The 23,637-nt window shown below is 41.6% G+C and overlaps 1 protein-coding gene across 1 annotated transcript in view; it reads right to left on the reverse strand.

Annotated features, from left to right (window-relative positions):
* The window catches only part of GRPEL1 (GrpE like 1, mitochondrial), a 91,524-nt gene that overhangs the window by 48,641 nt on the left and 19,246 nt on the right, over positions 1 to 23,637 (reverse strand). Inside the window, exon 2 of the mRNA XM_086949455.1 lies at positions 9,390 to 9,558. Within this exon, the coding sequence (XP_086805581.1) occupies positions 9,390 to 9,558 (169 nt within the window). The remainder of the gene's footprint in view (positions 1 to 9,389; positions 9,559 to 23,637) is intronic.

The raw sequence follows: 23,637 nt of genomic DNA on the forward strand, positions 1-23,637 counted from the left end.
CGTTACAGTCCCATTCTGCAGCATGGGGCAACGAGGTACATATCCCACCAAAGCAGCACCATTATTCAATTATTAGTACCAAAGTGAATCCATTCCACTCACTTCAAATGGTGGGCCTCATGGGTGGAAAACAATCCTGGACCCTTGTTAACCCATCACAAATTACAATGTGCATTTGGTGATCAATCTCTAGGCATTGAGGAAAAGTAAACTGTTAAATCTAGCTGAATGCTATTTCCCGCCTGTGCAAATAAACCATTTTCTTCTGACCCCTACCGCAGTGCTTCCCTACTCTCAAACTCTAAACAAATAATTTTCCCAGATAATATGACTATTGTGCTAGTAGTACCCAATTCTCTGTCACTTTCTCAACCTTGGATTAGAAGAAAGAATCCCCTGAAAGACCGTTCCTCTTCTCAGGTTTAGTAAGATGTTGTATGAAAAACAAACCATTTTAGTCCCCAATACTGATTTTAAAATAGAAATAAGAAGACCGTGATCGTGCGGGTAGAGAAGGTTGACCTTTGGAAATCTATTTTTCACAATGCCCCCATTCTACATTAATTAAGTGCCTCTTCTCTGCAAACTGAAAAGCATTTTCTCATTCTAGATGAGGTCACCTAATGTTCAAATTCTAAGGGTAGAGGTAAAAGTGTCGGTCAAACCTGTCAACTGACTAAAACTCACAGCGGAATAACTGTAATGCAATAACAATGTGATCTTGGGCATCACTCTGTAATTGTGTGGTAAAATTGCTGGAACAGCCAAAATCCCCGAAAGAAACATTTAAATAGATGATTCCAAATCAAATCATTTTGGAGGTTATTCTATAACTATGTGCTGCAAAACAGGTAAATTTAGCATCACTGGAGTGTGGGAAAACAAAGGAGAAGAGTCATGTTTCCGGTACGGCATGTTAGGACACAATCTACAGCAAGGAGTGCCCAGCTATCTAAGTACCATGCAATAAATGTTCAAGGAAATGTGATTATGCTATATGTTGGGGGAGTGGGTCGGCATCAGAGAAGAAGACTCAAGAAATTAAAAAGCAATCGAGGAGGTGCTACTTCAGGTGGGAGGCAGCTGTGAGAGTAATCTGAGAGAGTGGGTGGTAGGCAAAAGACAAAAAAATTTGTTCCAAGTTAATAACAATTTCCGAAAGTGTGAACAACAAACTGTTTGCTTTAAGAGTAACTGAAGTCCATGGATGTTAAACCAGGTGGGTATGCAGGGCAGCCAATTATGACAACTGAGTCCGACAGTAGGATCATAGTGGGCAAGGTCTACATGTCGAAAAGGGTGATGAGACTTGGCGGTGGCCACATCAGAAGGATTTAGAGACATGGCTGGACCCCAATGCAGATTTTCAGGGTCCGATTAAGCAAATGGGAGATTGTTGTGCCAAGTTTGAGTGTAGCTTCGAGTCCATGTTTAGCAACAGGTTTGGATGTCTCAAGGCGTATATGCATCATGTTAAGCTGTGTTAGAGTGCCAAAACCGGTTTCAGGAAATAGGAGGAGGGAAAAGGTTGCCTGTGCCGGTATAGGATGCTGTCAAAGAAGAATTGGATACGTTGTGAGAGCTCGGGTCATTACGTCAGTCAAGCCAACTGAGTGGCTTGTACCTTTGCGTTTATGAATAGATCTGGGAGCTCTCAACAAGGAGGTGGTCATTCACCCCGTCTTATATCACTGAGATGCTCATGGGATTGGTAGGGGCCAAGATCTTTTCCACACCTGATCTAGCCTCGGCTCATCATCAAATGAGGCTGCACTAGAATTCAGGATCTCACTTCCTTTTTCACACCAATAGTGTTGTACCTAGAAAGGCACATACTGTTTGGCGTTGCAGCAGCAGCCTCTGTATTTCAGAGGTGATCTGCTTGTATTGGCAAGCTCCCAGAAGTACTGTTCCATCAGAAGGTTGTACTAATATAAAGTGTAACATAGGAGGAACACAATGAAAGAGTCAAAGTAGTATTGGAGATTTTTAGGCGGCATGGCCTGACTCGGAGGCAGATACATGTTTTAGTGGTGAGGAGTTACATATTAGTATGTGTAGAGGCCCAAAGAAGGAATTTGTGGATTCGATCAAGCTATTAGAGTAGCCATAAAATAGAGAGGAGTTCTTCTTCCTAGGGACAGTAGAGGAAGGATTTGTCCCTTAAGCTTGGGCCCATGAGTGTTCATTGAAGAAAAATGCTAAGTATTGTGGGAATAATTAATGAACTGAGGAGTTCAAATCTAACAAGTCTATTGGGAATAGGCCCCATGTCTAAAAGCTTTCCTACCAGGGGGGGGGAGAAGTGCCCTGTGGTTACTGATGCAAGCTGCAAGGGTCTGGGCACTATGTTGTTTCAGATTATGGCGGGTAAAGAGAAGACAATTGCATTTATCACATACTTTAAGTTCAAGTTCAGGAATTTATATAGCGCACTACTCACCCAGAGGGTCTCAAGGCGCTTGAGGGAAGGAAGGTTAATTATTTATCGAAAAGCCAGGTTTTTAGCTGCTTTCTGAAGGAGAGGTGGTTCTGTGTAAGGCGGAGGTGAGTGGGGAGAGAGTTCCTGGTCTTGGCCGCTAAGTACGAGAAGGATCTTCCTCCCATGGTGGATCTGTGAATGCGCGGAATTGCGGCTAGTGCTTGATTGGATGATCGTAGTTGGCGGGTGGGTGTGTAGAAGGACAGTTTTGTGTTGAGGCATTCGGGTCCTAGGTCGTAGAGGGCCTTGTGTGCGTGGGTGAGGAGCCGGAACGTTATTCTCTTGTTGATGGGGAGCCAGTGGAGGTCTTTCAGGTGAGCGGAAATGTGAGCATGAGGGGGATGTCCAGTATGAGTCTGGCTGTGGCGCTTTGGATGCGTTGGAGTTTTTTCTGTAGTTTGGTAGTGGTTCCGGCGTAAAGGGTATTTCCGTAGTCCAGTCGGCTAGTGGCCAGTGCGTGGGTGACTGTCTTTCTTGTTTCGGTGGGGATCCAACAGAAGATTTTTTTGAGCATGCGTAGGATGTTGAAGCATGAAGATGAGACGGCGTTGACTTGTCTGGTCATCGAGAGGGAGGAGTCCAGGATGAATCCCAGGTTACGTGCGTGATCTGTAGGTATGGGTGCTGTACCCAGGGCTGGTGGCCACCATGAGTCGTCCAAGGATGAGGGGGATGATCCTAGGATGAGAACTTCCGTTTTGTCTGAATTCAGTTTTAAGCGGCTGTTCTTCATCCATTCGGCTACTTCTTCCATTCCTTCGTGTAGATTGGTTTTGGCGGTGTTTGGGTCTTTGGTAAGGGAGAGGATCAGCTGGGTGTCGTCTGCGTAGGAAATGATGTTGAGGTTGTGTTGTCGTGCGATGGAAGCGAGGGGACTCATGTAAACGTTGAAGAGGGTGGGACTGAGTGATGATCCTTGTGGTACGCCGCAGATGACTTCGGTGGCCTCTGATTTGAATGGGGAAAGGCAGACTCTCTGGGTTCTCCCGGTGAGGAACGATATGATCCAGTCCAGAGCTTTTCCTTGTATTCCGACGTTGTTGAGGCGTTGTATGAGGGTGTTATGACAGACTGTGTCGAAGGCGGCGGAGAGGTCGAGTAAGATGAGGGCGACTGTCTCTCCGTTGTCCAGTAGTAGTGTTCTGATGTCGTCTGACAGTCAACTGATGATCCATAGCCTTTTAGAATGTGGGTAGTAATGAAACAACTAATCTATTCAGGGCTGGATTCCTTCACTCTTCCCTTCCAATAGCCATATGCTAACAATGACAATTTGTTGATGACTTGCGATAAGACATTTTGAGAGCTACAGAATTACACCCATGACTGTCAGGACACCCTCCTTTGCAGAATCTGAAGTAACACAGCAGATGAATTAGAAAGCTGATCTAACAGGTGTTTGTATTTCAATTAAATAGCTCTTCACAAAAGCTTCAATTTCCATACTCGGCTGCCGTCCCATGGACTAATATTGTATAAACCATGTCCTCTGCTGGATACGGTTTCTTAAAAATTAAAGAAATACTGCTTACACAAAAAAAATTACACCAGTATCAATGAAATAACCTTTCATAGGCAACAGTTTCCAAAAAATAAAAAGGGACTTATTGTGAGTTTAGTAGACATGGCACACCACTAAAAGTGGCAGATGTCCTGTCTGCCCTAGTACAATTTATCTTCAGAAGGGTCAACAATTAAAGCATTTTGAAATCAATGGGATGCCTCACCCTTGGCCCAAGGCACTAAAGCTAAACTGATCTAAGTAGATTTCAAGGTTGGCGGACTTTCAACAAATAGTGGTTGGTGTCCAAGGACTTGGGACAAGGTTTGACCAATTACCTCTAAAGTGGAGGGTGACGTTAACAGATGGTACTATTGTTTCCTCTTCCGAGGCACATCTCATGTACCTTTACAATTCAGAAAGCACCTATTATAATTGCCATATAGAAGAATAAAACTACATGCAGTTACCATGAATGTTTAGATCTTTGATGTTTGTATCATATTTTAAGCCGGTTTTTTATTTGCATTCACATAGGCCTATCCGTGAAAATGTCGATTTTGTGCAAACCACTACTGAACTTCGAGAACTGATGCACTTTTTTAGCCTTCATTTTCATGCTCCACATGAACAGAGGCAACAAGTTCTAGGATTTGCTATTAGCAAAGTCCATAGGCTGTAAATCCTAAAATACACAGATGTCATGTTCTTGAACATCAGGCATCTGAATAACAAAGATTGAAATAAAAAATAAAATATGACCCAACGTCCTCACTGTTTAAAATGCTCCCACCATATACTACTTTTTGTTTCAACTGTGCTCAGGTTCAATGTGTATTATGTAAAGAATGAAGTAGTAGCAGACAAGTTCTGAAATGAAAAAGATGGCAGATAAAAATTGGAAAACTCGGAGTTGTATGAACTAGTTTGCAAGAGTTGCAGTAAACACCATCCAAATATGTTTATATACAATGTCCACACTTTTAAACGTAACTCTATTGGAGTGCAAGATGGCAGAAGAATACACAGTATGTGAATTTTGCAGTAACAGATCTGTGCCGGTTTGTTTCAGAAAGGTAAGTATCCGGGAAATAGGAAATACAAACAAGCATTGGCAAAGCCAGCAGGTCTTAGCTTTTGGCTGCCAATGCAGAACTATTGGCTTTGCCAATAGTGTTTGACGATGTTTATCTAAAAAAAAGAAAAAAGAAAAAAAAGGAGTTTGGGAAAAACTAATGTAGGAGTCCAATGAATTTACTTTTCTAAGATCAACAAAATAACGTGTTAATGTAACTAGTGTTAGCTGCCTTTGCCAAGTTAACTGATGATGTGAACTAATTAAATGACATTACCACCTACGAGTCAATGAAACTCAATCAGTTACAGTTTGTTTCCTGATGAAGCTGCATGGTTCAGCAAACTCCGTGCCAGGCAGATAAGAGCACTCAAAATTAAAATTTGACTAGAATAACTACTAAATGATGAAGGGTGATAAGCAGTTTTGTGAGGTGGCATGATTAATGGTTGCAAAAAAATGTGTACTGCATAAAAACACAGGTATAATCATTACTATAAGTTGAGCAGCAAAACTTATTGTGTAAACAATTAGAATGATTTCTACTAGATACGTTTCATTATGAAATAAAATATTTGCACAAATTGATTTCAGTATAGTTATACACAATTACTTGAAGTTATGCAAACAGCAGTGTGGGCAATAGGGTCTGCACCAGTGTATTTAATTGTAATATATGTATAGTAGAGATGCTCAACTTCCCGTGACCCCACCGCTAAGAAGTCACAAAAATAAGAGAAAAAACTCTCTCAAAGTAACTAGGTTCTGAAAAGGAGCACACAATTGAACGTAATACCTTCATTATGCACAAGCATGTAATTAAACATCTTTTTCCCTCAAATTATACAAAATGTTATGGGATCCACAAAATACATGCAAATATGGATTGCAAGGAGTCTTGAGATTTCTTATCTTCAATTATTCTTTATTTGTAGTCAAACGCATCAGTCCAGCCAGAACATTTTGTATAATTTGGGGAAAAAAAGATGTTTCATAAATGACATGCTTGTGCATAATTAATGAAGGTATTACGTTCAATTGTATGCTCCTTTTCAGAACCTAATATCTTTATACACAATTCTTAAGTTTTGTTATAGAGTGTATGTCTTTATATGTAGTAAACGCAGACCACACCGGATACTGAGCTTCCGAAGTAGGATTTTAAAAACTATCTTGAATGTGCTAAATACAGGTGCTGAAATAAAGCAAGAAATATATGTTGCCTCATATGCCCTTTAAAATAAAGAATACAAGAGCCAGTGAAAAATATTTAACAAGCTACAGTTTAAAATATTTTGAATTCCTAATCGATTAGTTTATGAAAAACTCAAGTGTGTTTTGAGGTTTGGTTTTGCCTGCTCTGCCCGGTGGCGCTGGTTGCTATCCATTCCAAGATGGCGCCTGCTGTGCATGTTGCAAGGCAGAACCCTTATTTGTGACCAATACATAATCATTGAAATAGATGCTCGTTCTGGTCGCTTACATTTCTGCAATGTGTACAGACTGTGAGATGAAGGAGTTCCCCGAAAGTATAAGTGTAGAAGACGGTCTGCTTGTGAAGCAGTAAGCGCCACGCCGCCCACAGACACCCCTACATCTATGAGCAGTGACAACCTTTATGTACACGGCCGTAAAGCCAAATGCTTTCACATGAATCTAATATACCTGGAGCTCATATAAAGCGCTCCAATACCTTTGGGTTGAGTTTGCTTGCGCTGCAGGGGAAAGAAATACCAGGCACAAGGGGAGTGGGAGAAAGAAATAGTACCTTAATAATAACACGAGCAGTAGATGGGCTCTAATTAGATTTAACTAATCCTTGCTTCGTCCAAAGGAAAGGAACTGATGCATGGCATGTGCTGCAGCAAAAAAGAGTGAAGATTAAATGAACCAATCGTTTCGCAATTGGAATAAAGCCGATCTCAACAAATTTACTGCTCTTCTGAGCTCATCGTCCCCACTCATTACTGGACCCAACACCTCCACTGACCTTCAGTCCAAACCCCTTACACACTGGCTCACCACTGCGGCCGACTCTGTGGCACCTTTAAAACCTGTCAAGACAAGGCGCAGACATGATGCCCAAAAGTGGTTTACCGCTGAGCTCAGCGCACACAAACTCAGTCTCCGCCAGGCAGAGAGATGCTGGCGCCGGGACTACTCCCCCGAATCAAAAGAGATTTTTTCGTCTCGGTTGAAGGAGTACAAGAAAGCAATCACTGCGGCCAAATCATGTTACTTCTCAAGCAAAATCATGAATTCCTCTAATAAATCCAAAGATATTTTTTCTATAGTGGATGAACTATCTAACCCGGAAAGAGTCGCCCTAGCCCCCCTTCCTTCCCAATCCTTGTGTGATTCCCTCAACCAATTTTTGTGGAGAAAATCATCAAAATTAAAACCAGCATCTCCATTTCTTCACCTGCTCCTACATCTTTCTGTGTTCCCAGTTATTCTTACACTCACACTCTCACTCACATCCCCCTTATTTCAAAGGACAACTTTTTATCACTCCTACACAAAGTCTCTTCTGGTTCTCCCAGCGATTGTTGCCCCCCTCGGTCCTCCGAGAAGCCTTCACCTCCTGTCCAGACCCCCCCCCCCTGCTCTTTTGAACAGCTCTTTGACCATAGGGGAGGTCCCTGGACCCTTCAAACAGGCCGAGGTGGTCGCCATTCTAAAAAAACCCTCGGCAGACCCCTCCATCATGAGCAACTATCGCCCAATTTCCCTCCTTCCTTTTATCAGCAAAGTTTTAGAGTCGCACGTCACTCAGACGCTCAGTTCTTTTGTGGAAGACTCTAGTGTACTGGACCCCCAGCAGGCTGGATTCAGACCCGCGCACTCAACAGAAGCTGTCATTCTTTCTGTTATGGAGGAATTGCGCAGGGGAGCGGACGCTAACATCTGCCAGGCTCTGGTCCTCCTGGACCTGTCGGCCGCCTTTGACACGGTCGACCATGATATTTTGGTCAACCGTGTCGGGGAGGCCGGCATCCAGGGTACCGCCCTGGCCTGGGTCTGCTCCTTCCTGACCCAACGCCATCAAGCTGTCAGACTATCCCAGTTCTCTGCTTCCCAGGTCAAACTCACCTGTGGTGTCCCGCAAGGTTCTTCCCTATCCCCCCTCCTTTTCAATTTGTATCTTTCCCCACTTATTCGTGCCCTCCGACAGTTTAATGTCACAGCGTTCAACTACGCTGATGACATACAACTAATTTTCAACATTGATTCCTCTGCTGATTCTATTGCCACCTTTCAAAACACCCTATGCTTCATTAGCAATTGGATGAGCTCAAACCATCTGAAGCTCAACCCCGACAAGACCGAGCTGGTTCTTGTCGGGGGTTCTTCCAACCCTTGGGACTCTTCCTTCTGGCCTGTCAGCCTCGGCAGTCCACCCCGCCCTGCCAACTGTGCCAAAAGTCTGGGAGTCGTCATCAGCAGCGACCTCTCTATGACGCCCCAGATTAGCGCGGTAGTCTCCTCCAGCCATTTTCAACTAAGGAAAATCAGGAAAATCTCCCGGCTACTTACTTCCGAGGCCCTTACCCTGGCCCTGCTTGCGCTAGTAATATCGAGGCTCGCCAACGCGCTCTATGTTGGCATCCCAGTCTACCAACTTAGGCGGCTTCAGCTGATCCAGAATCAGGCTGCTCGCCTGATCCACTTTCTCCCAAGAGATCAACACGTCCGTCCCCTTCTAAAAAGCCTCCATTGGCTCCCGGTAGCCGCCCGCTGCAAGTTCAAACTGGGCTGTATCATTTCCAAATCCCTTGCAGGTCAGGGCCCCCTCTTTATTTCGTCCCTCCTTCAACCCTATGTCCCTCCTCGCACTCTCCGGTCTTCCCAATTGGCCTTGTTATCCATTCCCAGATACAAGAGGAAGAAACACGGCGGGCTCAAGTTCTCCTTCCTGGCCCCCACTTTTTGGAATTCCCTCCCCCTGCCTCTCAGAATGTCCACTCCGTACCCCAAATTCAGATCTTCCCTTAAAACTTTTCTTTTTACCGAATCCTACAAATAAACGGCCTCTTTGCTCCTTCATCTGCTCTCTTCTTTATGGCGCCAAGAAACCTAATGGTGTTAGCTGCGCCTTATAAATTTGTTTAACATAACATAACATAACAATCGTAAGTAATTGGCGGACTCAAAGCCCTTTACTGTATACAATACCCTTGTATGCTGTTAGGACAGACCTAACGATAAGTTGGCATATCTGTCAGTCACGCTATACACCCAAGGAATTCAATTTGTTAGTCATATGATCAAATTCACACCATCAATATTCACAAAAGCATATACAGGAGACCAAAGTACCAGCATCTTACAGTAATCTCGTTCAGTTTATCTTCCAACTTGGACTTTTCCTCAACAAGCTCCTTGTCTGCTGCAGGAGGAATGTCAGCTTTTTGTTCATTTTGACTACGACTTTGGTCTTCAGAGCTTGGTCCATTGCTTTTTTGTTTAGTCGCTGTACAAAGTAACCGTGGACACGATCTAAAACCAAATGAAACCGAACATAGAAACAGGTTACAATGATGATCCAGAAGTTGTCTCAATGCCACTTGGACTCACTTTACAGTTCTTTCACCTTCATAACGCTGAAGCAGATAAGCTCACTGGATCTCACAGGATCCAACATAGACAAGGCAGCATCTTTCATTACTCATAAGAGAAAGTGGTATATGTATATTGCTACTGTTTGTGTACTCAATATTATGGGTTTGAGCATGCATACATTATATATTTTTGCACAATTGTTTAGTGCACAACACAAGCTAGTGTAACTCTTTATGCTTATTAAGAAGTGGGGAGTGGATATTAATACATGCCCCGTTACAAGGCAAATTATCAACAAGCACGTAGTTGGTAGCCAAACTCAATATAGCCACTACATTAGGCAGCTTTTGTGCACAAGTAGTCAAAGCCCCAGGTACAAAAGCACAATGTGTATACAGAAAACATTACATTCGTCAAATTATCCACCCACCTTGCTTACACATATCAAATTTGTTATACAGACTATTTTTTGTGTGTTTAACTTACAAGGCAATGTATCGTTTTCCGAATTTTCCAAATTAGGGTCAAAAGTATTCAGCAGCAAGAGAAGCAATTGTGAATTCACAACTGTTTTTCAAAATTAGCCTCTTCCACAGCCTGATATTCTTATAGTAACATGCTGCACTAACAAAGCCCTAGCCTCAATCAATAAATAGAGTAATAGAAGATTTCAGGATGCAGTAATAATGTAACATCTATAACAGCTATTCAACCAAGACCATAACAGCCCTTTAGAATTGAAATATCTGAGTGGGAAACAGAGGAACTGTAGAATTTTGGCATTACTTTTAATTACGGATTCTGAGGATAACTACCGTCATTAGGCAAATTGGTTATTAAAAACCACTTGAAATGGGGGCCTTAGTCTGAGACTTTTCCAAACATTTAATATCCTTTGTTGGTCAGGCCTTCTGAAATTCTGCTTTTGTTTGGAAAAGTATTCATAGGCCGATTTCGACACAGGAACTTTACTAACACCCTATGGATTGAGCCCACACGGTTCGAACTGGACACACTTTTTTTTGCAGCTTATGTTTTTTAGTGACGTTTACAGATAGAACCCTCCTTCCATAAGGGTGAGTTCTTTCAGACGCTAAAGCACTGCACTACCAATCCATTGAAAACCCATCAGACGAGCCAGAAATAGTGCAACACTACAAAAAGTTTCAGACATGTATCCATATAGCAAAGATACTTGAACCCAGGGCTTTAGGTGGGATGAAAAAACGGGGAGGGTGTTGTCTCAGAGGGCCGTGGCCTATGTAATCAAGGATGTGGCTTAAACACAACCTAAAAATCTGTGCTTACCATAGTGTACTGCCCGACTGGTATATTGCTGCCTCTTTCCATTCCTGCATCCAGATACAATACAACAACCGAGTTTACCCTTGAAACAAGCTAGGAGTATTGGCTTTGTCAATGGCTGTCAGCCACATAAGCTAAATGAGTAAAAACAACTTTGTTGTAAAAATATTGAAAATCCTTCAATACTGAAATGATATTGTGAAATAACTAACGCTCAATTAAGAATGTTAGATCAAACTGTAAAATATTGACTTATTTATTGTGGGCTTGAAAATGTCTGGAAGCTGCTAATACAGGGCAGCAGGAGCCAATGCAGCGGCTTTAACAAGGATTACATTTAGAGCCTGAGCTCTGCCCTTCACCCCTCCTGCCCCACGATGTATTCCACGGAGTGCGTTTTCAGATCGCTATCATGTGATCATACCTTCCGAATAGCTCTGGATTGTGGCAGCATGCTTATTTATTTATTTTATTTTAAGAGTTTTCTATAGCGTGGACCAGACCCAAAGTAGGGTAACAGAGCGCTTTACAAAGTGAGCAGGGAAATAAAAGTACATTTGTTACCAACAGCAACGACAGAAAACAACGCAAATAAGTAACAAGGACATATTAAAGTTCGGGGGGATACAGGCAAAGAAGGGGGAACAGCTTTGCGATAGGGAGTCAAATCGGACTTGAAAAGTCATTATCTTCAAGATAAATGTTGCAGCTGGCTTGGTATTTGTGTGGATTTTAGGGCAGGAGTTTGCTCATCATGAATGTTTTTGCTTCCTTTTTGAAGCGGAACGTTGAGGGGATTTTTCCTGATAAATGGCGGAAGCGAGTTCCAGATTCAGACCTATATAAGGATATACTCTAAATATGGTTATATAGAAATCATAACCATATTTAGACTTAGTCTATGCAGTCCAAATACAGGATGGCTACATCCACTAGTTCCGAAAATGCAGAACGATTTCGTTGGAAAACCCGCCTTCAGCAGACAGGGACTTCCCCTTGATTTATCCAAGAACTCATGGAGTTTTCAAAGAACTGAATCTTTGATGACGTTATTATGTCCAACCTTACGTCAAACTAGGCACCTTCAAGGTATAAATATGCCCACACTTGCCCAGTAAAACACACGGTGGTTTGGAGCAGTTCGACTATCTACCTACACGACACAGCTCGCCGCAGCAAGTGCCGAAGGAAGCCGACCCTCCAGCAGACGCACTGAGAGAGACGCTGTCTTTTCTCTTGCCGAGAAATCCAGCTCCAGTGTTTCCAAGCTACCCTTGCGGGTTGTTGGGAAATAGAGTCCTGAGAGAGAGATATCAGACTTCCTTCATTCTAAAACCAAGGTAAGGAGCGGATTAGACCCTTAGAGAAATCTTGGATAGGTTCTTGGCAAAAGAATATGTAAACTGAACTACACCTCACTTACTTCTTCCCTTGTACTAGACCTAGGTTAGGTACACCGGGGTAGGCGTATTTTAGAAGCACCAGTTGAGTACTTTGAGTCTTAATTTATTAATGTATGTATCTCATGGCTTAGAAACCATAATATGCTTTTACAGTATTATTTTTATAATACTCTTCGTACTGTACGCATTGTACTTTGCAACCAGTATTACGATTGTAGCAGTTAATTTCCTCTGCATGAGAAAGAAGACTGTTCAATAAATACTTTTATTGTAAACGCCCGTCTCTCTATTTCTCTGCACCTCTGGTGAAACGAAGCATGCACGATTGACTAGGTGAAGTAACTATCTTTTGTTTCCGCTACTCTGAAGATACGTTTTTATCTCGGGGAAACAAAGTTGTTATGTTTTAAGCGGTTGTCAGAAACAAATCCCTTCTTGTTTATTCGAGAAAGTTTCTAGTGACCTCTGGGCTAGCTGTCACTCACAATTAAGTCTAATATATTCGATAGAGACCTAGTCGACCTCAGTCCTACGTCTAATCTATAGTATATGTTATTCCAATGCGCAGAGCCTATTGGGAATATAGGAACTACACTACATGGCGCCCAACGTTTGGTAAGGCGATAATTTAACGCTAGATACTAGAGTAACTCAGTTGTGCTTTTCACACAGACCCCTTTTTCCCGTAAAATACTCCAATAGACGTCTGGAGTGGGTAAAAGGATATAATATCCGCCATAACGGAGTGGGACGAAAATCCTATGTATTTGTTTTTTGGTTTGTTCAACGTTGAAGGATAGTGTTCTAAAAATATTGTGCACCTTATCTTTGTTTCCTTGAAACTTGCTCTGCAAACTTTCGGTCAACAAAATGTCAGAGAGTGAAGACGAAAGGGAGAGAGCTGCAGCAGCTCAGGCAGTTTTAGACGACACAAGTCTCCAACAAAATGACCCGGATGCTATACTCATCCCGGTAAATATAAGGAAAATAATCACTATAAAACTTATAAATAATGGAGTATCCTCGTGAGGTGGTAAAGTAATATTTGTTATAGAGGCACATGAATATCGTCAGGTATTCTATTCATGAATGGTTTCCTGCAGAAAATCCAGTAACACACGAGTTCCACTACTACAAAGTAGAGGAACCTCCAGTGGAATACGTTCCTTTCGAGGACGTTGAAATTCCACTAACGTACCAAGAGCATCAGCTCGGGTTTAACCACATGCGCGCTGCTCTGATTCTACTGCTATGCTGACATTTTAAAAAACCCATTGTTCATGACGAGCTGGGCTCGTCATCAGTGTTTGAGGAGGCTACACCATGACGAGCCCAGCTCGTCATCAGCCTCGAAGGGGTTAAAGGCGCCCTACAACATCAAAATCACATTACCAGGCTCGGTCCACTAGGTAGACCAGGAGCAACATGGCCGTTATTAGCCAGCTATACACCACATCCTGCCATTGAACGAGTGACAGGTCCAGAACTATTAGCTCAGCTAAAACAATTAATTAAAATACATAGACAGTTGGTTCAATATGTCATGCAGACTTTAACAGTCCAACCTGCTATAAAAATTCCACAGCAGCCCCCTCATCAGGGGAACACAAATTAAAATGACACCACAATGACATACAATCAGTCATTGGTAAATTACCCGCAAAACGGAACAAATTCCATTCTGGTTAGCTCAAAAAATTACTCAAATAGAGGCAGTATTTCCCCGATAGTACACCTCATGAGAAACATAGGATTCTGACAATCTGTTTACCAATGGGGATCGCACCACACATGGAGGACTAAGACACTTGGGGTACATTCTTTGCTTCAATCTACACAAAACACATGGTGTTCAGTCTATGGCGTTAATACCAGACGTCCCAAGACAGATTCAAAATGAATAAGGACCAGAACCTGCCTTAAATATTGGTATGAAGTTACTAAAAGATTAACAGGTCTCGGCTATACTGTTAGCTAACATCAAAGGTGAAGCAGCATCCATGGCAATCTGCCAGAAACTAAAAGAAACTGATATATCAGAGCAACCATATGAACTTGCAAGAATTATTGAAAAATCCTATGGATAACTAGGAAGAGATAGTTTGGGGGGGAACCAGTAAAACCCGAACTAACAGAAAATCCTGAAAAGGTTTTTATTAAAAATAATCTCACTACTCCTAAAAAGAAGTGGGAAAATAGTAAACAGACGCTTCCTAAAGAGAAAGGCCCTCAGTCCAGGAGGTGGTTATCCTCAAAAGGAGCCCTCTGAAAAGAGGTATAACCTCAGAAATAGGGATAATTTGAGAAAACCTGATAGATAAAGATATTGACACACGTTCCTCTCGTACCTTTCAGACTTCCTCGCAGAAATCCAAAAGAAGAGGACGATCAGAACAAAAGGAAGAACGCGTGAAGTCCAAATACGAACAGCACGTTCCAAAAAATAAGAAAACTCAGTTCACCAAGAAGAAGGTAGCAAGTCTAAAAGATCAGACATGCAGAGGGTCTTGAGGACCCAACTCCAGAATGGGGAGTGGGCTCAGACACTGCTAGACAGCGCAGCAGAAGTCACCATAGCTCGCAAGATCCTGAAGGATCATCTGGAGACAGTGGACTTGAATGAATGTATTCAAGTTGGAACTGCCGACACCAGGGTTAGTGTACCTCATAAGTTATATGAAGTAACTCCGGATGGAGGGGGACATAACTAGAAAAATAAAAGCACTCTTTTGGGAGAAGCTATCTATGGGTTATGACATTTTTTTAGCTGAACAAGACTGGCCACCTGAATTTGTCGGGGAGTGCCCACATGGCGAAGAGATAATTATGCCAGCCTTCTCTAATCACATTCCAATTCATAAAAAATACACCTATTTCAGAAAATGGGCTGTAGACCAGGCTCCAGGATTATACAAGAATCACGTAGGATGGGATGAGGATTCTCCTCACCATAAAATCCAGTTAAAAACTCAACCAACAATGCAAAGGCTATATCCTGTTAAACAGGAAGCTAAAAAACAGGTCAGGGAGATTTTAAATCAACTTTAATACCAAGGGGTGATTAAAACATGCACCTCATCTATGAACAATCCCTTGTATCCTGTCTCCAACACAGACAATACATATGGTCTAGTTTTGGACTATAGACACAAACTCTTGCTGCAAAACGTTTGCAGTACAAAATGCACACAGTGCAGCACTGATAAATAACATTGTGCGGAAAAATATAAAACCACATTAGATATTTATAACGGTTTCTTCTGTTAAAACATTGCACCAGAAAGCAGGAACTTGGCCGCTTTCTCAATTATGGGGACACAGCGACAATTTTGCCGTCTCCCCCAGGGATTCAAGAATAGTGCAGGGTTATTTTCAGCCAGAATAACAGAGTTACTACAAACGTATGATGATGAGGCATTATCTTATGTCGATGACATCTATCTTACAGACAATGATTTGGACGTGCACTTGAAAAGAGTGAATACCATAATACTTGGGTTCGCCTCTGAAGGGTATAAATGCAATTTTAAGAAATCTCGAATTGCCCACCTCAACGTCCTATTTTTAGGATACAAACTTTCAAGTGAAGGCAAAAGCCTAGCAGCAAACTTTCTAGAAAAATATGTGCTGCTCCAACCTCCAAAAACGCTAAAAAACTTAGTCAATTCTAGGTTTCCTGAATTTTGGAAGAGCTTATGTTCTAAATTACGCAGAAAGGGTTAATAAAACCGGATTTCAAACCAACTAATTGGACTAAAAAAAAAAAACAGAAATTTTGCATTCAGTGCAAACAGACATGTTAGCAAAAACACAGTTACAGACACGCGACAACGTGCGCAATCTTGTGATCTGAATCATCCCAGGAAGATCCGGATTCACATACCTAACCTTTAACGAAGGTGAAAAGGTACCAATAGCTTACAAATCACACTTGTACACACAAGCTGAAATTAAATTCACTTCAACAGAAAAGATTCTGACAGCAGTTCAAACTGCAGTAGCAAAAGAGAGCCCTTGCGCAGGGTAAACGCATAATGATCGTTACACCTGTACCTGCCTTAGAGGCTGTGACAAAAACGAGCATTCCAAATGCTAAGGCTTTACATCCGAGATGGATACAATGGGTTAATTCTCTTGCTGCAACAGACGTTAAATACGTTTTTGACCCCTACTTGAAAACACAAGAATTTCTACAATACGAACACGAATGTCCTCTGCCAACCGAGATTCTGCCTTTAGGACATTACAGATGTATAATTTATACAGACTGATCAGCACAGCCCGCATTTGGGGGTAAACAAGCCTATAGTGCTGCGTGCGCGATTGTTAAAGGTCGCTGGCGCGAAGGTACATTTCGACCTATGTTCACTAAAACTCAATCACTGAGACTGTACAGCTCAGCGAGCTGAACTACAGGCTTTCAAGATGGCGCTTGAAAATACAGATCGTGAATTCCTCACACTCCTAGTGTGCGATTCGTATTATTGCGTCCAGTCTTACAATTAATATTTGCAGAACTGGGTTCAAAACGGTTTCAAAGACGCAAAAAATGGCACAATTCAGCATAAAATGTTTTGGGAACAAGTAGTTCTATTACAAAAAGAACTACAAAAGACTCATGTGATCCATACACTGAGTCATCAGCGTGATGGTTTTCACATTGCAGGGAATTCATTGGCTGATGAAGCTGCAAAGAAAGCTGTGCAAACGGCTTCCATAGCTTCAATCACTCGTTCAAAAACAGAAATAGATGGTGAAACAATGCTGTCATTGCCAGCTACGTTACCTCTAAACTATCCACTCGAATATATATACATAATTAATGCAAACTGCGTTCCTTTTGCTCGAGTCCTGGAGTGGGGGACAGAGCAATTCCAAACAGGAAACGTATAGGTGCTTTGATACAAGAAGCACATATGGGAGAGGGTCTGACACATCAAGGGATCTCAAAATCTCTAATAGAACTGAAAGAGATGTACTAGGGGCCAGGGATGAATGCCCATATTTACGAATTCAGAATTAAATGTGATATCTGTTACAGAGATCACAGCTTTGAAAGCCACCAGGTACCAGCCTACAGTGTAGCCAGCCCAGTTCAGACACCACTGTTAGACAGCATTAGACTTTCTACACGCAGACGTCACCATGGACGGATGTGGTCCCACAACTATTAGGACAAGATTCATTTGGATGTGGCCTCAGCGCTCGGCTGACGCCCGAACTGTTATAAAAGATGCCGTAGTGGAAAGAAAAAACCGTGACATAAAGCAATCTATAACAGCTAGGGTATTAGGCTTAGGTGATGGGTGGGTCAAACATCTAATAATCTGCCAAGAAATTCTCTGGGTGGAATCACTCTATATGAATTACTGTTTGGTACTAAAATGATCATGCAGGATCTTGATTGTCACACTTAAGGGGTGGAACAAAAAACTTTTGATATCAAAGACTGTTTGACTGTTTTTCGGGACTTAAATGAAATAAGAAGTCGTGTGAGCAACACAACACAAAAGCCAACGACCACTGAAGAAAAACCACCTGTCTGGATTCCAAAGATTGGGGAATCTAGTCAGGGAAAAGATCGCGGTGAAGAAGGAATTTGGGCGTTCTTACAGAAAACCAGTACCTGTCTTAGCAATCCACGGAACAAGATCAGTGTTACTACTGCCACTTGCTGGAAAAAGGGAGAACAGAGTCGTGTCCATCGACCTCGTCAAACCACATCATGTGGCGGATAATAAGTAGCAGGCCCAGTGGACTCCCAAGATGTAGCAGACAACCAAATCTTGCTACAATCCAAGAGGTTCAAACTGAAAGACTTATCACCTTTGATAAACCTGCAGTGAGAAAAGAAGGACTATGCAACAAAGCATTGGAACTTGTACCTCTTGAGACCCAAATAGCAGTTAGTCAAGAAACACCTGTCTACAATGATATAGCCTCTGACTATACTAATATGACAAAGGAAAAAACAGCTCCAGCGATTCCAAACAATCCTGATGCAATTCGAACAATTGACAGAACTGCCTCTGGCTATTTTATCAACTTTGGTACATTTTCTGAGGATCCCAGTGAACCTGAAACCACGCCAGCTAATAAAATTAAAAAAAAAAAAAATAACATAACTCTTTCATCAACTCGAAAAAACATACCTGGTTTCACCATGGGTTGAATTTTGGATTGTGTTAGGTGTACTTTTCCTCCTACTTTGGCTAATTCTGGTTTTAAGTTTGGGAAAGAGGATAGATGGAAAATATAGTACAATGGACACAGCAAGGAAGAATATCAACTTGCTCCTAAAAGCTCACAAATCTCATTGTGAGGGAAGAGACCTGTCATCAGTGAACATCACAGCCGTTCCTATACCTGGTGGTATAGCATGGGACACAACCGATTGTGACATTTATGGCCCGGTGGAATTGTTGAAAGATTCCACACCAATTTAAGGTTTCTTTGAGTGACTTTGTTATACTCAACACATTTTCTGATGATTGGGACTTGAGAGACTGTTAATAACATGATGACAGATTCAGAAATGTCAGCTAAATTCACAAAACATTAATACTTAGAAGGTTCATCAGATTATGAACAAATATATTGTTTTAATCATTATTGTCACCATTACTTGCACAAATCTTCAAACCCTAGAAATATTTTTACTTATAATCAATGGGAACATTGTCCAACACCGCCAAAAGGCAGTTCAAAAATATTTTATGAAAAGTTTCCATACTTCTCAGGGTTTAAGGTCATAAATCCAGAAACGTTTTATTTAAAAAATGTGAATAAGACAGGAATGAAAAACATGTCGACTAATACTAAACAAATTTATTCTGTAAACTTTTATGCTGAGCTGCCTACATTAGGTTTTAACTTTTGGAAAGGCAACACTGAGACAAAGACTCTCGGGGGCACAAAAGACTGGCGGGTGCAAGGTTTAGAAGCCTTATTCAGAGCCTGCATTATCCCAGAACAAATAATGTTTTTAAATGACACTATTCAAACATACATCTTGTCTTGGCTTGGCTAAGATAAAAAGATTCAAACAAACCGTCCATACCGAAGCCCACACCTGACAGTAATAGCACTGCAGATGAGGAGGTAGACGTAAAACAGATTTTACAACAGAACAAAACTAATCCAGATTGGAAAAAATGGATAATCTGGCCCACAGACACGAACTGTCAAGATATATTCTGAACAAAAACACAAGGGTTCACAGTTGCTAGGCCAGATCCAAGATATTCCCAGAGACAACATCCAGGGATAGTTACAACATACAGTGTAGGAAAACTATGTCTTGAGTGGCTACAGAAATCCACACTAAATTAAACAATACTTAACTTTACTTAAAGAAGGCGTTGATTTACGAGACTTCTTACTTGGACCTCGTAAACCACGTCAAAAACGTTTCATATACGCCGGTATATACTCTGCTTACAATGAAGCATGGAAAATCATGCAAATGGAAACTGCAGAAAGAATACAAGAAATTGATCGTATTCATTTAGAGAAAGCTCTCGCTGTAGTGGACAATGGGTTAACGACTCTGCCCTCCAGAATCTATTCTTTGGACAGCATTGTATCCTCTGCCATTGACATAATAGAGCAGGACTTGCTAATGTTACAACATGGTCAGTCTCAATTGCGTTCTAATAATGCTGCTAGGCTCGACGTTACAAAATCTCCGTTCAGGCTACGTGCCATGGCGTCTAATCAACACCACGTCGTTGTTTTCTGTATTTAACCTTACACATAAACAAATCTCTTTTGCACAAAGAGGAGCAGACTATACGGTGCTGAGCATAGAAAAACTGGAAAGATTACCATTAACTGTTTCAGAGAAATGGATAATACATGGCACCATCACAATACCAGTGATGATTTTCCAGTTTCAGTATTGCTTAAGACACATACCAGCGGGCCTGTATGAAAGGTTGGGTAAAGAGTACATTAAGTCGACCTGGAATTTACCATACACACACAAATGTTGGAATGGGGGAAAGGAGGTATTTCTTAGTGGAAAAAATTGTAAGAACTCGCTAAGCGGTACACTTTTATGTCAAGGTATTAATTTACAAGGAGCCTGTGAGGGTTCTTCAAATAACCTTTCTTGCCACCTGCACGGTTCTCCAGCAGCAGTGATAGACCCAGTTTTTAGGCAGCTATCCAATGGTAGCTACATAATTTTGAGTGATCACAGCTGTTGTGGAATGATGCCAGGTATAGCCTATCTAGTTAGTGTGTTAGCCAGGGTCACTTGTTGTATGCAAGTATTGTTTCCTAAAAACAAGACAGACGGGGAGTCACCGCTATGGCCTTCACTGAATATCTCTCCTATACGAATTGATACTTTAAGCAGAATGAAAGCCATTCTTTTGCAAAAAACCGTGCCACTGACCTTATCCAGAGAAACGTAAGATCTGCAAGTCGAAAGGACTTCTGCGGAGATACATACCCTATTATCAACGAACTGTTCAATACATTTCGCAGAAATGTTAGGTCGTATCTTAAACATGTCTGATACGAGTGGTATTGTACATGTATTTAAGACAGTTTTTTCGGTACTGTTAGCACCCTTTGAAACGGTCCTAGGCATTTTTCCCAATTTCGTGCACTGTGTTCAGCGGCCTACCCCTCATTTTGGGACTCGTAGCAGGAATTCTATTTTTGTTTCTTCTGCTCCGATATGGCAAGTCCAGTCACCAACGATACCCAGACTACCATGGAGAACGCTCTCCTAGCCATGCGGTACCGTGACTGAATTACACAGATACTTGGCTTGGCTCGTTTAAGAGAGCTGAATACCACATGGTTTCTTTCGTTCAGACCAATTTGGCAAGATTGCAACTTATCTGTTCTACGCTGCCTGCTTTGCGGAGAAGAATGCGTGTTGGACGTTTGTCTTACACTTCCATCAGCACTGCCAACAGATGTTGACGCTTTGCTAGGTCCGGTAATGGCTCATGCATCGTGTTGCCCCCAACGGCTGCCAATCCTGATGACGGCATTCGTAGAGATCTCACCAGCAACTACAGCTAATGGTGAGGTACGTGGAACAACAGGCACACAGGTACCATCTACTGCGAACATTGCTAATGCGAATGACGCTGACGGCAATGCTTCTCATCTGTGCACAATTGATCTACTTAATGAAGTAGTTCCACTTCCTCCTACTGTGGTTGACGATTTCTTTGCCAGCTTAGACGATTTGATGTTTTCTCCTGACATCTAGAATAACTTTTGAAATTAGCACACGGCGTTCCATGAACTCTGAATTCGACCTTCGCTCGTCAAAACAAAACTTCTAATTCTGGAACTTTATTTTCTCTACTATTTAGGATATGACTTTTTCCAAAATTTAACTCTTTTTTGCCACTAAGTAATCTGCTTAAAGTAGAACTATTCATAGAGAACAATAAGTCTTTGAATACTTCCTAGAGACAATTTTTGCCCTTATCCTCAAAACCAAAACAGTTTATATATTCTGCTATGACATGGTCTCGACCTTTTCTTCTGTAACTTAGAGCCAGTTCATAAATGTCATTACATGATTCATTCAGTTAACTTTGCCATCATAATTCATGTTTGAATGACGCTTATTGCTTTGAAATGCGTACTGTACAAATGCTCATTTTTGTGTGCAACCTTATCAAATGCATTTTGTATATTTTGGGTGGGATTGTAAACACATGCTTGAGATATGTTTTAGTGCTTATAATTTAGTAATGTTAAACATAATAAAGTGGACTGGGTTTGTATATGAATTTGGGACCCTAGTGTAATTTTCTCGATTCATGCCCATATATAGGTATAAATCACCCTATCCTTATATAGGCATAGAAATCATAACCATATTTAGACTTGGCCTATGCAGTCCAAATACGGCATGGCTACTTCCACTAGTTCTGAAAATCCTCAACGATTTCTTGGAAAAACCCGCCTTCAGCAGACAGGGACTTCCTCTTGCTTGAATATTGATTTATCCAAGAACTCATGGAGTTTTCAAAGAACTGAGTCTTTGATGATGTTATTATGTCCAACCTTACGTCAAACTAGGCACCTTCAAGGTATAAATATGCCCACACTTGCCCAGTCAAACACACGGTGGTTTGAAGCAGTTCGACTATCTACCTACACGACACAGCTCGCCGCAGCAAGTGCAGAAGGAAGCCAACCCACCAGCAGACGCACTGAGAGAGACGCTGTATTTTCTCTTGCCGATAAATCCAGCTCAAGTGCTTCCAAGCTACCCTTGCGGGTTGTTGGGAAATCGAGTACTGAGAGAGATACCAGACCTCCTTCATTCTAAAACCAAGGTACGGAGCCGATTAGACCCTTAGAGAAATCTCGGATAGGTTCTTGGCAAAAGAATACTGAAACTAAGCTACACCTCACTTACTTCTTCCCTTGTACTAGACCTAGGTTAGGTACACCGGGGTAGGCGTATTTTGGAAGCACCAGTTGAGTACTTTTAGTCTTTATTTATTAATGTATATAATCTATGTATCTCATGGCTTAGAAACCATATCATGCATTTACAGTATTATTTTATAACACTTCGTACTGTACGCATTGTACTTTGCAACCAATATTACGATTGTAGCAGTTCATTTCCTCTGCATGAGAAAGAAGACTATTCAATAAATAATTTTATTGAAAACGCCCGTCTCTCTATTTCTCTGCACCTCTGGTGAAACGAAGCATGCACGATTGACTGAGTGACTGAGTGAAATAACTATCTATTGCTTCCGCTACTCTGAAGATACGTTTTTATCTCGGGAAACAAAGTTGTCTCAAACTAATCCCTTCTTGTTTATTCGAGAAAGTTTCTAGTGACCTCTGAGCTAGCTGACACTCACAATTAAGTCCAATATATTCAATAGAGACCTAGTCGACCTCAGTCTTACGTCTAATCTATAGTATATGTTATTCCAATGTGCAGAGCCTATTGAGAATATAGGAACTACACTACAGTACTGCTGCGAAGGTAAGACTTTTCAAGGTGGAGGGGAGGGTAAAAATGGAAAGCCCGATAGGGAACAGTCTCAGCGCCCACCATTTTAAACTGATGGACCCTGCCTAATTAAAGCCCTGCTTAAACCTGATGTGGTAGCCTGAAGCAAAACAACCTCCTCAGAAACTACCAATCAATGTTTTGCCTCATGTGTAGCACGAAATCATCCACATGAATACCTCTGAAACGCTTATACCAGTGACCACAGTTAATCGGCGCATTCAAGGTCATGGACTATTGGGAGATTCTTCCGTCCATCAGACAATCAACACGTATGGTACATCATCGAAC

The sequence above is a fragment of the Lissotriton vulgaris genome, unplaced genomic scaffold, assembly GCF_964263255.1.
Source record: "Lissotriton vulgaris unplaced genomic scaffold, aLisVul1.2 SCAFFOLD_1715, whole genome shotgun sequence".
NCBI lineage: Eukaryota > Metazoa > Chordata > Amphibia > Caudata > Salamandridae > Lissotriton > Lissotriton vulgaris.